At 50.6% G+C, this 14,659-nt stretch overlaps 1 protein-coding gene across 1 annotated transcript; it reads right to left on the reverse strand.

Annotated features, from left to right (window-relative positions):
* Nucleotides 1-11,307: 11,307 nt before the first annotated feature.
* Nucleotides 11,308-13,654, reverse strand: LOC128882803 (uncharacterized). The gene is made up of 4 exons (XM_054134570.1): nt 13,515-13,654; nt 12,683-13,458; nt 12,255-12,382; nt 11,308-12,213 (listed from the first exon to the last, which is right to left on the reverse strand). Exons 1-4 carry the CDS (start codon nt 13,652-13,654, stop codon nt 11,308-11,310), a joined length of 1,950 nt encoding a protein of 649 aa, XP_053990545.1.
* Between the last annotated feature and the right edge of the window lie 1,005 nt (nt 13,655-14,659).

Genomic DNA, 14,659 nt, shown 5'->3' on the forward strand with positions numbered 1-14,659 from the left:
CTGGCTCTGAGTATTCAGAACTCGGTTTTCAGTTTGGCAAGAGTTAATAATGGTCCAGCGTGCAAACTTTGCAAGTGAGTATTCATTATTATTAGTCTAGATAATGGGTGAAAGCGCAAAATTATGGGAGTTTTTGCCTTTTCAGCTTTTGGGGAGTTCACCAGACGACCTCGAGCTCGGATAAGTCCTTCAGAGTCCAGGAATGGTACCAAAGCACTGATTGGGCTTGTCTTGGGAATCGGTTTGGAGGCCTTAAGAAGTTGGAGTTCATGGGGAAATGATTCAGCTTGCATGTATCGCTGCCAAAGAAGTTTCGCTCGCTCCACTTCACAAGGTCGCAACGTCATGGGATTTGAAACGGTTGGATCGAGGTGAGTGCTTTGTAAAAATTTTCGTTTGGTTTTATCGAGGAAACGATATAAATATGCGATGACTCTTTGTAATTTTGGCAACGAGGAAAACCGCGTCATTAGTTGCCATGTTTCCTGGACTGCGAGTGCGCAAATTAATTCTTGATTTCTTTCTTCTAACGAATCGTCAATGACGCCTTGAAACGAGGCTGGCCAAGAATCCGAAGAAGCAGACAACCATGACGGAGCGTGTCACCACAAAGTGTGGTTGCTAAGTTGGAGGGATAGAGACCGCGAGAAGCGCAATCTGCAGGGTTGTCACGAGTTGGCACATAACGCCATGCAATGTCTGGTAGTAATTGCTGTACTTTCGCTACTCGATTGGCAACGAAAGTTTTCCAGCGGAACGGAGGCTGTAACAACCACTGCAAGGTTATGCTTGAGTCGGTCCAGCAATAACAATCGATCTCCTGGGTTGGAAATGAATTTTTTTTAAAATTCATCAATTTTGTAAGTAGCAAAGCGGCGCACAATTTAAGCCTTAGAACTGTGACGGTTTTCAATGGTGCAACTCTGGATTTCGCGGTGATGAGGTTCACCGAAATTCTACCATCCGAAACTGTATCGCGTTGATAAACTACGGCGGCATAGGCCTTGGTGGATGCATCGGCAAATCCGTGAAATTGCGTATTTATTGGCTGACTTGGGGAAACTTTTCGCGGTAATTGCAAATCAGCTAATGCGGTGAATTAAAACGTGAAATATAGTCTTGGGTGATTAACCAATTTGGTTGAGAATAATCTCGGTACGCACAAACTCGCGTTACGGTAATCGCTTCTTAGAATTCGCACGTGGTACTCGCGTGGCGATTCGGAGAAGAAGAAGCAGGAAGAAAGGAATCGGAAACGAGCGCAGGTTGTCGAAAAACGGGAGCTGGTGGGAATGCGCGTGGTCAGTAAATCGATCGATCACTCATTGATCGATTGACGACACGGCAGAAGCGGATCTCTCTTTACGAGAGCCTCTTGCCACGCATTCGGATATTCAAACAGTTATCGTTATTAATTTCTATCCTAGGTGTTTCGGGCTGCTCACCAAAGAATAAGACTTTTGTTTTTTCCTCCGATATTTTGAGACGTACCTTTTCTAGATATCTTATCACCTTGCGGAGTCCTTCTTCCAGGTTTGTCTGGGTTTCAGTTATCTTTTTACCTCTGGATAAAAGAGCGATGTCGTCGGCGTATTGTATGATCTTGGTGTTGGTCCCATTAACCTCCCTGTTTATACCTGCCATGTATAAATGTAGGATGTGGTTGGGAGGGTGCCGAAAAAGACGGTTCGTACTCTAAAACTATTTATTAACAATAATAATAATAATGAATATGGTGAATAAATGTCAATTCTTTTCCCATCACGCCGCGTGAGGTTTCGATTCCCATTAACGACTGCCCATCGCGTCCCTTTGTCGTCCTCTCACACACACGCACTCTCGCATGCACTACTCGCCTGCGCTACGCCGCATGCATCTACGCATAACATTCCCTCACTCGGCCTTTTCTGCATTATCTTCGGTCTCCGAAGTCACGTCGCTAATTTCTGTATTACAATCAAATGGCTTCATGTAATCTACGGCGGTACTAGTCATCATAGGTCCTTTACCATCACTCGTTTGTGCTACCTCATACCGATCATTTCGCTTAACTCTAGTTACTTTGTATGGTCCTAAATATTTCTGTTTAATCTTAAGTTTAGGTCCGAATTGCGTTCTTTTGATAAATACTAAATCGCCCTCTTCGTATTGTTTTGCTGGTTTACAGTTTTTATCATATTGTCGCTTATTTTCCTCCTGTACCTTCAATAAATTTTCTTTCGCCAAAACTCTTAGATCATCGCGATTTTCGTTGTATACTTGTATCGCTTCCTGTTCGATAACGGTAATAATTCTATGATCTATGTTGGTTTTTACTTTTCTTCCAAAAAGGACTTCCAAAAAGGAATATTACCTGCCTCATCATGGCGTTACGAAAATCACGAGCGAGTCAACGAAACTCCGAGTGGTCTTCGACGGTTCCGCGTCAACAAACACCGGAATATCTCTGAACGACATTTTATATACAGGGCCCAAAATACAGGAAGATCTACTGTACATTTTATTACGTTTTCGTATCCACCGCTACGTTATCACTGGGGATATCGAAATAAAATAATTTTTTGGAAAAAAAATTTAACCGACTTCGAAAAAGGTGCAGTGAAAAGTATGAAATAATTTACAGTCAATTTATATAAATACGCACTAGCTCTAGATATAATTGCTTAAAAGTATGGGAAAATGCAGTGAAAAGTATGAAATAATTTCTAGTTAATGTATATGAATACGCACTAGCTCTAGATAAAAGTATGCGAAAATGCAGTGAAAAGTATGAAATAATTTCTATTCGAATTCCATTATTATTCACCATCGTTTGATGAATTTGGTTAAATTATTAAATACATCATATTAAATGCAATGCAACTTTTTCGGAGGCAGCGCATAATGGAAAATTACGGTTCTAGCCAATTATCGAGGACTGTCTGGATTCCAAAAAGATCGTTATACGTCAACACGATTCGCCTGTCTCTCCCTCTTCTGTCTGTCTGACAATGTTGGCCACCACGGAGAGCAACGTGGTGCGGAGAGACGTAAACGCCTGGTAATTTTGGCGTCCAAATTGTTCTCCGAAGATGGGAATACATAGAGCGTCACTGCTGACATACGTCACGTAATCGTTATCGAAGCTCCGTGCTTCGTCTGTTTCGAACTGCGAGACTTCTTGACTTTCTTGTGATTCACCAGTTTCACATAAAAACCTTTGTTTCCTTTATACATCGGTATTTGCTTCGTCTGCGAACCGGGAAATATCTTACGTTAATTCTGTCAACTTGGCAAAATTCTGTTCGAACAAAGATACCGAACAACTACCTACAGTCAAAAATACCAAATTTGGTTTAACTATCTGTCGAAGGAACAAAAAATACGAACTGTAATTATTGCTATCATTATATCCGTTTTACAGATCATATACATTAACACTATTCAATATTGCCGCCCCTAACTGAAAACTTACCCAAGTCGAAGTTAAAAATTTTACATTAAGCGCCGCCTCCGAAAAAGTTGCATTGCATTTAATATGATGTATTTAATAATTTAACCAAATTCATCAAACGATGGTGAATAATAATGGAGTTCAAATAGAAATTATTTCATACTTTTCACTGCATTTTCCCATACTTTTATCTAAACCTGGTGCGTATTTATATAAATTACCTAGAAATTATTTCATACTTTTCATTGCACCTTTTGCGAAGTCGGTTAAATTTTTTTTTCCAAAAACTTATTTTATTTCACTCTTTTTAGTGGCAATCTATAACCAATAGGTTTCACGCAATAACAATAGTTATGAACAATATACAGGATGACCCAAAAACGATTGAAGTCCTTGAAAGGGGCGGTTCCGGGGCGGGTGGGGTTGTGATTTGAAACAATTTTTCCTTAGCGAAAATGGTGTTCGAGGCTTCGTTAAGGGGATATTCCAGAAACAGAAACTCACGACCAATCAAAGCGCGAGTATGCCGGAGGAACGCCGGGGGTTTCTGTCAATATCTCCTTAACGAAGCCTCGAACAACATTTTCGCTATGAAAAAATTGTTTCAAATCACCCCCCGAAACACTCCATTCAAGGACATTCAACATTTTTGGGACACCCTGTATAGTTGCAAATGAGATTATCAGAAATGGTGGAAGTTTTTACAAATATGGAATTAATTGGGATCGGTATCGGAATTAATTAATGAACCAAGGAAAAAAAATAGGAATTTTGCAATAACAATAGTTATAAACAATATGAAAAATTCACAAATTTTTCATGTACGGCAGCAAAATGTAAGGGATTTCATCGATTTCAGGCCAAACATACGTGAAATAGTACGCTTTTGCGATAAAAAGTGATATAAAGTGGTAAAAAACAAAATAAGGACAAATGTTTTGTTATGGGACCAAATGGAAAATGCTCTTCCAGATGCAAGAAGTTTCAATCTGATTGGTCCATCCGTCTCGGAGTAAGAAGCAAGACAAAATTTTTCTGTTTAAAAAAAAAACGGGTCAAAAATGACGGATCAGAAAATGTTTCTTTTACGCGACCAACTGGAAGTAATATTCGACAAGATGCAAGAGGTTTCATAAAAGACATAAAAAAAAAAGAAAAAAAATATACATGTCGAATTGAGTAACCTCCTCCTTTTCGAAGTCGGTTAAAAATGTATCGGTAGTTTCTCGTCCGTAACGAAGACAGAAAATATCAAATAATACTGTGGCGTGACAACACCAATGAAGTTCGTTCATACCAATTAAAAACAGTAACGTTCGGATTATCAGCAGCCCCATGTTTAGTGATACGCTGTTTCACCCAGCTCGGTCAAGACGAGGGTCATCGTTTCTCTCACGCCGCACAGATCTTACACCGCGACTTTTACGTGGATGATGCGCTCATCAGAGCATCAACTATTAAGGAAGCGCTTTCATTAAGGAAAGATCTAACACGTTTATTAAGATCGGCTGGACTGAATATTCGACAATGGGCGGCCAATCACAAAGCATTGTTGTAAGGTTTACCGGAATCTACCTTTAATAGAAAGCTCCATCTTGGCCAGTCTTCGACCTTAAAAACATTAGGAATCGTATGGAATTCCTCAACAGATGCAATTTCATACGGGGTCAAAAGACTTTCCACGACTACGCACGTAACTACACATTCATCACCTCGGAAATCGCCAAGATTTACGACCCGTTAGGTCTTCTTGGCCCCGTCATCATAATCCCGAAAATTCTGCTGCAGAAAATCTGGTCTATTGAAATAGACTAGGACGAATCCCTGCCCATGAGCATCCACGCGGAATGGTATTGGTATTATAAACAATTACCACTCTTAAACAATATCATCTTTAGTAGAAATACCATGATAGAATCGCCAACAGTAATAGAATTGCATGGCTTTTGCGATGCCAGTGGAAGAGCCTATGGACCTGGTCTTATCCCGTTCGATAAATGCGAACGGTCATACCAACGTAGAGCTACTCCTTGCCAAATCCAGGGTGGCACCGGTGAAAGCGCAATCCATACCGTGACTCGAATAATGTGGAGTTCTCCTCCTCACATCGCTAATTACTACAGCCAAAAAGGGATTACATGTGGAAATCCACAACACCACCTTATGGACCCATTCCACGATTGTGCTCAATTGGCTACAAACGTCGCCACACCAATTGAAGACATTCGTGGCAAACAGAGTATCTGAAATTCAGACTAAAACCAATGTCGCGAATTGGCGACATGTTTCCACACATGATAATCCCGCAGATCTCATCTCACGCGGTCAAACTCCTGAGGAATTCTTCCGACCATCTATCTGGCAACACGGCCCAGAGTGGCTCACGAAGGACACATCTTATTGGCCGACCTGTGAGATTGAAGAATTCAACACCATTCCGGATATAAAAAATGCAACGTGTTTGATAACCACATCGGTTGACACGAGCTTCTTCGACAAGCATTCTTCTTGGGGGTTGATGCAACGAATCATCGGACGTTGTCTACGCTGGAAAACAATAAAGATTGAAAGGGGTAGTCTAACGGTGTCGGAAATCAGAATGGCTCATGACATCCTCATTAAACAATTGCAAGGTTTACGCTTTGCAAAGGAACTGAAATATCTTGCCAAAAATAAGACAGACGTAGGTGGAAAACTACAGCGTCTTAACCCATTTATAGATAAGGACGGCATATTACGAGTCGGTGGAAGATTGCAACATTCTTTAATGCCGTTTTCCCAACGCCACCCGAGCATTTTGCCGAAAGCACGCGCCACCCTACTCATCATAGAAACCGTGCACCGAGCTCAATTACATACCGGTGTCCAAAATACATTGTACACTGACAGGCGCCGATATTGGCCCATAGACGGCCGAAGTCAGGTATGGAAAGCCATAAAATCTTCCACCCGCTGTCTCCGAGCTCAACCACCACCGGTCAATTACATAATGGGTAACCTGCCCGAAGCCAGGGTTACTGAGTCTCGGTCATTCACCAACACTGGAGTTGACTACTGTGGCCCATTCTACATAAAGGAGCGAAAACTTCGGAATCGGGCGCGTGTCAAGGTTTATGTTGCGGTCTTCGTGTGCCTTGCGGTCAAGGCCGTTCATTTAGAACTCGTCAGCGACCTGACTACCAAAGCCTTTATTGCAGCGCTTCGACGATTCATAGCTCGGCGAGGATTTTGTAGACGTCTACACTCAGACAATCGCACGAATTTCGTAGGAGCCAACAATGAATTAAAAGAAATACGCGAGCTAATAAGATCCGACGAGCACAATCAAAAGGTGAAAACCTATCTCGCGGACCGGTCCATCTAATGGAGTTTCATTCCACCACATTCACCACACTTTGGTGGTCTTTGGGAGGCGGCTGTAAAAGCTTTTAAACATCATTTCAAGCGCTTCGCAGGTACCGAATTATTCACCTTTGAGAATTTTAATACATTAATAATTAAAATAGAAGCAATTCTGAATTCCCGTCCCCTAACACCATTATCTGCCGATCCGAACGATCTCCTTGCTTTGACTCTCTCACGAGGCTACGCGAATGAGATTTCACGGACACTCCTTCCAACCGCATGTCGAGCTAGCAACATGTTCAGAAGGTCAAACAGCACTTCTAGAACCGCTGGCATCGGGAGAATTTGAATGAATTGACCAGGCACAGCAAATGGATCAAGGGCAGCCATCCAATAAAGAAAGACTCCCTCGTTCTCATAAGGGAGGATAACATTCCACCCATGCAATGGGCATTAGGGAGAGTGATCGAAGTTCACCCCGGCTCCGACGGTATAGTTCGTGCCGTAACAATTAAAATGGCCACGAACATGCTTGATCGGAGTTCGAAGAAACTGGTCCCCCTCCCGTACTAGCCCGAAGAAAATGACCACGAATTTGCGGGCCTCGCTCCAGATTCCAAGGACGAAACTGAGCCACGATAGGTTCAAACATTTAGATTTAACACTTTTATATTTACATTTACGTATTTTCTTTATATTTTTACATTTTAACATCTATATACATTATTTTCTTATTGTTCAATATTACATTATATCATCCAAGATGGCATTATAACCATTAGCGTAAACACTTAGTCATAAGAGAACATTACACTTTACACACACATTATAAGTTGATCGGTACCCTCTCAACGGGGGGAGGATGTTTCGTAGCGCAGTTTCCTGCTTCCCGAACTTTCTTTTGTTTCTTGTTATTCCATGGACTTCGAAAGTCCATGGGTGGTCACCAGTTTTACATAAAGACCAAATTTCAAAAATGACATGTAAGATTGACTTCACGATCTATAGGTGTCCGGCAGTTTGTACAAGGACAGTCTCCAAGTGCAAACTGCTGGCGGATCTGTGACAGACATGTCGTAAACCCAAACGTTTGAGGGCCCCGAGAACAGAACTCAGTGGCCATTGACCAGGTCACGTCTCTGGTCCCAAACTCGGCGGAAATTCCACCATATGGTGAAATCGTTTTCGCCTCAAATTCCGCCACCCATTGACACTACCTACTCCGCACGGACTGCGTTTCGGGCGCACGGAGTGGTAGATGTCGATGGGACTCTTGGCTGATTGGACAAGAAATGACCAATCAAGTGACCACACTGGTCCCCCCTATTTTTCTCAACTTATGAAAAAATCACAGTCCCGTTTTTCCTTCCGAAAAAGGGGAGAACAGTTTTCGCCTCTGAAGAGGAAATATCGCGCTTTAATCAAACACTTACACTTGTAAATAATTTTAAGCCTAATAAGTATATTGCCTATCCAAACATTAAAATAATCCCTCATCACAGTTATTAACCCTATCTCCTTAAACGGTCGTAGGGTCGAACGTATTTCGCGGCGTCGACGTAATCGTGTAGGAAATTTACGACCTCCTTTGGTTCAAGACAAACCGGAGCTTCGAATCTCGTCGCGGACGCGTTGCAACAGGGGTTCTTATTCTAACGAACCCACACAGATCGACCGGGAAGGAAAATGGAAAGACAAGCCCTCTCCATTGTTACAGTTCATCGAGGCAAGTACTCAGAAACCTCGTAAAACTCTTGTCTCCAGCAATTGTAAGGAGTTTTGCTCTAGGGTCCTCTTGTTCTGGGGAGGTCTAGCTCCATCGACCACCCTAGGGGACGGACCCCTAAAAGAGTTGGACAATTGGGACTTGACGGTACTAAATACAGATACGATAACCAGACACGGGACAGGTATGACAGAATCTAATATAGATTTAATTATTTCGCGACTACACCTGGCCAGTTGCATAAAATACTCAGAGACAAACATATGACTAGGTTCGGATCATCAAGTTCTAAACCTACAGATCTATTCAGACTACGATTTCGGTCTTAATGTTCCTAGCACCAATACAAGAATCAACAATAGACTTTACAGCCTAAAAAAGAAAGTCGATTGGAAGATATTCAGAGAACTCATGGAGTCAGAGAAAAGTAAGTTTATCGAGGAATTCTATGCCACTCGTGAAATAAATGCGAGATACACACTGTGGAAAGAGACAATAACTGAAACATTTAATAAAATCGCAGCAAGAAACAGGGAACGCACAAGAAACAAAAATAGAAACATCGAAAGGAATAGTTTTGGAAATTCTCACAGGAATAACAAACCCAATCACAACAAGAATAAAAAGTACTGGTGGGACGAAGAGTGCAGCGCAACTTGGGAAAAATGGAATGAAGGCACGAAGAAAGTATGGAAGACAGGAAACACGGAGGACTTTATAATCATGGAACACAACAGGAAAAAATGGTCAGGAATGAAACAAAGGAGAAACAGAGAAAGCATGGACCTCTCTCACGGAAGAGATAGCCAGAGAGAGGGACATAGGAAAAATCTGGAACAGAGTAAAAGGTATCAAAAACTTCTTTACAAAGGAAAAGTCTGGTTGAACGCCCGTACAAGAACGGAATTAGAAGAGACAGAGATCATTAAACTTAAGAACAAAAATCTAACTGTTACAGGTACCCCTTTTTTTTTTATCCGTGGAGAAATGCGTTTACGCACGCCCCCTCGAATGGAGGGGGTAGTGTGGGACTCGCCTCTCAGAAGGTGGGGAATACCCACTAAAACTCCACGCCTCTGCGCTTTGGGGAGGGACACCGGGATCTCTTTCGAACGCTACCGGTGCCCCCCCCCTCGCGCCCCCTCCCCCAGCAAAGGAGGAGTGCCACCTCCGGTGGGGAGTGGAATCCCTCCCCACCTGACCGCGGGTGCCACCGGCCACGGTCTCGCCTGTCTCTTTTAGTCGCCTCTTACGATAAGCAGGGTTTACTGTGAGCGTATTCTTGTTCCCCGCCACACAGGGAAACGCGCCACGGGGGGGGGGGGGGGGGAGGTCACACCCCCACGGCGCTACTGCTAGGCCTGGGTTTTACTGTGGACCGCTGGCGTTACTGAACAGCGGTTCCCCCTGCCCATCGATCCCACGGGCAATAGAGGGCGACCCCAGTGCTGGGCTCGCCGCTCATGTTCCGCGGGAACGCTTCCATCGGCCGGACCAGGTGCTGCGGTCTCCGGCCGGAGGAGGAGAGGAACTCAGCGGGGGCCAGCCCCACTGGCAGCAGCGGGCGCAGCAAGCAGCCGCCGTCCCGCCGCACGCCTCTGTCTCCTGCGCTCCGCGCGAGCCGGATCGGTTCTCTCCCGATCCCGCTCGTCGCCCTCCTTCTGCATCATGACAACCTCGCAGAAGGAGGACACCGCCCTCCAGGACACCTCGTCCCCGACCATCGACGAAACGACGGCTGGGAGCGAGAGGTCCCACCCAACAACCTGCTAAAGTGCCCGCCTCTCCGCCCAGGAGGCCGGGCACTCCTCAAACACATGCTGGGCCGAGTCTACCTCGGCTCCGCACTGGTGGCACACGTCTGTCGCCTCCGCACCCACCTTTTCCAAGTATTCACCGAAACAGCCATGTCCGGTGAGCACCTGCGTGAGCTGGTACGACAGCCGGCCATGCCGGGGGTCCATCCAAACGTCCAGACTTGGCACGACCGCCCCGACGCCTCGGTTGCGGGCGGCGCCACTCTTGTAGAGTTCGCGCCGCCACTTCTCACGGGCGATCCGTCGGGCTCGACGCCTCCACTCCTCAACCGCACCATCCGGCGGGGCGGCACCACTCCGGCGAAGGGTTTGCAGACGTCGATATATATCGGCATCCGGCTCCGCCTGGAGATCAAACGGCACCACCCCCGCCAGGACGGCAGCCGCCTGGTGGGATATCGTGCGGTATCCCCTCGCGACCTTGATGGCCATGTGCCTTTGCACGCGGCGCAGCAGCATCCGGCTGCGCCGACGGGTCATCAGGTCGCCGGCCCATACGGGCGATCCGTACAGGGCCATTGAACGCACCACTCCCACGTAAAGGCGGTGCACCCTCTCCTCCGGACCCCCGAGGTTGGGCATTAGACGACCCAGTGGTGTCGCCACGCCCTGAACTCAGGGGACCAGGCGATCCAAATCCGCCTCGAAACGCCAGCGGCTATCCAGCTCAAGGCCAAGGTACCTCATCGTCTCACCCACCTGGACGTGGGCGTTACCAACTCGCATCCAGGCCTGGGGTGTCCGCCGCGACAGAGGCAGTCCGTGAAACAGGACCGCCTCCGTTTTCTACAGCGAGATCTCCAGTTCCAGTGCCCGGATCCTGGCGACGACGATCGCCACCGCCATCTCCGCCAAGCGGATGAGCCCCGTCCCGGGGCGTCCCGTCACAATGATCAGCGTGTCGTCTGCATAGCAGAGGACGCTGACACCCGACGGGAGCAGCCCGCGCAGTACCGAATCGTACCCCAGGTTCCATAGCAGGGGTCCTAAACCAGACCCCTGGGGCACACCCGGGTTGACACACCGACACACCGGCCGTCCGTCATGGTCGGGGAACTCGATCCACCTGTCCGACAGGTAGTCCTGCAACACGACCCGTAAGTAGGTAGGCACTCCATGATCTTGGAGCGCCTCCCGGATCGTGCCCAGCGCAGAGTGTTAAAGGCATTGGCGATGTCAAGGCTGATAGCCAACGCCACACTAGCCCGGGAGACCGCCCGGCCCGCGAGAGCGCGCACGTGGTCGATCGCAACAAGCGACGACCTGGCCCCGCGGAAACCATACTGGCAGTCGTACTCCCCCACCGCACGCTGCTGGGCGGCGCCGCTCTCCAGAAGCTGGCGCCGCCAATTCTCGCGAGCCGCCCGCTCGCTCCGGCGTCGGAGCACTTCGACCGCTTCGCCTGGCGAATCGTCCCCGTTCCGGCGGAGGTCTTCCAGCCGACGGTACACATCGGACTGCGCCTCCGCCTGGAAATCGAAGGGGACGACCCTCGCCAGGACGGCCGCCGCCTCGTGGGAGATCGTGTGGTACCCTCGCGCGATCCTGATGGCCATGTGATGCTGCACCCGTCGCAGCTGGTGCCGCCCACGACGGCAGGCCACCAGGTCGCGCGCCCATACAGGTGACCCGTACAGGGCCATGGACCGCACGACCCCTAAGTAGAGGCGGCGGACCATCTCCTCCGGCCCCCCGAGGTTCGGCAAGAGACGACCCAGCAGGGTCGTCACCGCCTGAATTCGGGGGACCAAGCGGTCGAAGTGCCCCTCCCATCGCCAGCGGCTGTCCAAGTCGAGGCCCAGATACTTCGTCCGGCCCTCGAATCGGACAGCCGCATCGCCCACTCGGATCCAGGTCTGGGGGACCCGCCGCGACAGAGGCAGTCTCTCCGCCTGAGGAGAGTAAGAGGAGCGTCGTTTAAGAGGAGCATTACCTCCGTCTTTTGCGGCGAGATCTGGAGCCCCAAAGCCCGGATCCTCGCGACCACAATCGCGACCCCGAGTTCCGCCAGCCTGAGAACTCTGGTCCCGTCCCGACCCACCGCGGTGATCAGTATGTCGTCTGCATAACAGACCACAAAGACACCGGGTAGGAGGAGTCCGCGCAACACTGAGTCGTACCCAAGGCTCCACAATAGGGGTCCTAAAACGGACCCCTGGGGCACTCCTCAGCTGACCCTCCGACGCATCGGCACCCCGCCTCTCTCGGGGTACTCGATCCACCTGTCCGACAGGTAGTCGGCCAACACGACCCGTAGATACGGAGGCACTCCGTGTTCTCAGAGCGCCTCATGGATCGTGCCTCAGGGCAGGGTGTTGAATGCGTTGGAGATGTCGAGACTAATCGCCAACACCACCCCACCCCGGGGGATCGCCCAGTCCGCGAGGGCACGCACATGGTCGATCGCATCGAGCGTCGACCTGCCCTCGTGGAAATCGTATTGGCAGCCGGCCAACACCAGACTACCGTCGGACAGGCCCCTCGACAGGCGGGCAGCCAGCACATGCTCGAAAAGCTTGCCCGCCTTGTCGAGGAGGCAGATCGGCCGATACGCGGAGGGCGAATCCGCGGGCTTTCCCTTTTTCGGGATAAGGACCATCCGCGCCTGCTTCCAGCCCAGCGGAACCCGCCCCGACTCTAGGCAGCCGTCGAACAGCCGCCTGAGCCGGGGACCCAGGACGCGCAGCGCCAAAGCGAGCGCCCGCCCAGGGATGCCGTCGGGCCCTGGTGCCGTATTCCTGGCCACCATTCGCCCGACGGCCATCCCGAGCACCCCCTCGGTGACCCCCAGGCCGGCGGACCAGTTGGTCGCGTCCGCCGGCAGGAGCGGCCGTGGGTCCTCCTCCGGGTCTACCGGAAAGAGGGTATCCACGACACGCTCCAGAACGGGGGGGTCGAGGGACTCCGTGACAGGGGGGGCGGCCGGTCGCATGCGACCCAGCACGATGCGATAAGGCCGCCACCATGGATCTTTCTCCAGAGTCCCGAGGAGCTCACCACAGGCGCTCACCTTGGCCCTCCTGATGGCGCGCTGGAGGTCTACCGTGGCCTGTCGGTAGACCTCGTACAGCTCTGCCTCCCACGCCGGGTCGCGGTTGCGCCGACGGCGGGTCCTGGTGAAGCCACGTCGCGCCGCGCTACATGTAGCACGCAGCGCGGCAATCTCGTCGCTCCACCAGTATATGCGGCCCACCTTGGGAGCTTCCTGGCTCGGGGCATGGCGGCGTCACACGCCGCCGTCAGTGCCTTCCGAAGCCAATCCGCCTCCCGGTCGACATCCGCGACCGGTCCAGCCAGGGCGTCCGGCCAGGACGCCGCGAGGGCGGCCGCCATCAAGGCGTCCCTACCCAGGCGCTACCGTTGGCCTGGCTCGGGGCCGCAAGCGGGGTGGCCCTCAGGGGGAGCGGAAACATCCATAAGGATGTGGAGGTGGTCACTAAGTGATTCCACCTCCTCCGCTACCCTCAACCCCGACACGAGACGCGCGGCGGCAGGCGTCGCCCACGACAAGTCGACGATCGACTCGCCCTGGCACCGCACGCACGTGCTTACGGACCGCCGATTAAGCAGCCGGAGGTCCGCACTCGTCGCCCACTCCAATACGGCGCGACCCCTCGCGTCCGTCGCTGGGCAACTCCACGCCGTGGACTTGGCGTTCAAGTCACCCAGCACGAGCGTTCGGGCCACTGGCGAGCGGGACAACGCGTCCCGGACCTCGTCCAGCAGACGCTCGACGCAGCGAGGGGGGCATTAGGAGGAGCGTAGACCCCGATCAGGGCCAGGCCGCCGCTCTCTACCCCGACGAACCCGTCGCCGCGGGCAATCACGCGGAGGGCCGCGGTGCTGTCGCCCACTATCGCCACGGAGCCCAGAGTGTCGCCCACCCAATTCGGGCGAGCTTCAACTCGGTACGGCTCCGCGGCGATCGCCAACCCCACACCCAACTCGGCCAGGCTGTGGACAAATAAGTTCTGCGCCCTGGCCGAGTGGTTGAGGTTGGTTTGGAGGATCCGGACCGGAGTCACGAACACTAGGCCGTGTCCATGGCCTCCTCAGGGGCGGATCCCCCATTCATCGCGGCGGGCGACCCAGCCCGCGGCACTTCAGCAGGCGCCAGCGCCTGCCAATCCTCCGTCGGTATACTTACCGGCGTTGATTCACCCGACACCGGGGGCGCCGCACGCGCCCTCCTTCCCCGCTTTGGCGGAGGAGGAGCGCAGCCCTTCGACCCCAGCCGGTGGTCGGCTGGCCTGCCCAGGTCAGCACAGACCGGGCATCGCATGGGCGTCGTGCACTTACGTGTCCGGTGGCCCGTACCGGCGCACCTGTAGCACCGGT

This window comes from Hylaeus volcanicus, unplaced genomic scaffold (assembly GCF_026283585.1).
Source record: "Hylaeus volcanicus isolate JK05 unplaced genomic scaffold, UHH_iyHylVolc1.0_haploid 12190, whole genome shotgun sequence".
NCBI classification, from domain to species: Eukaryota; Metazoa; Arthropoda; class Insecta; order Hymenoptera; family Colletidae; genus Hylaeus; species Hylaeus volcanicus.

Coding starts and splice junctions, on each gene's coding strand:
- LOC128882803 (XM_054134570.1), bottom strand. CDS start 13,654: ATGGCGGCCGCCCTCGCGGCGTCCTGGCCGGACGCCCTGGCTGGACCG. Junction 13,459..13,514: donor CGAGCCAGGAAGCTCCCAAG/GTGGGCCGCATA, acceptor TGCTACATGTAG/CGCGGCGCGACGTGGCTTCA. Junction 12,214..12,254: donor TCTCGCCGCAAAAGACGGAG/GTAATGCTCCTC, acceptor TACTCTCCTCAG/GCGGAGAGACTGCCTCTGTC.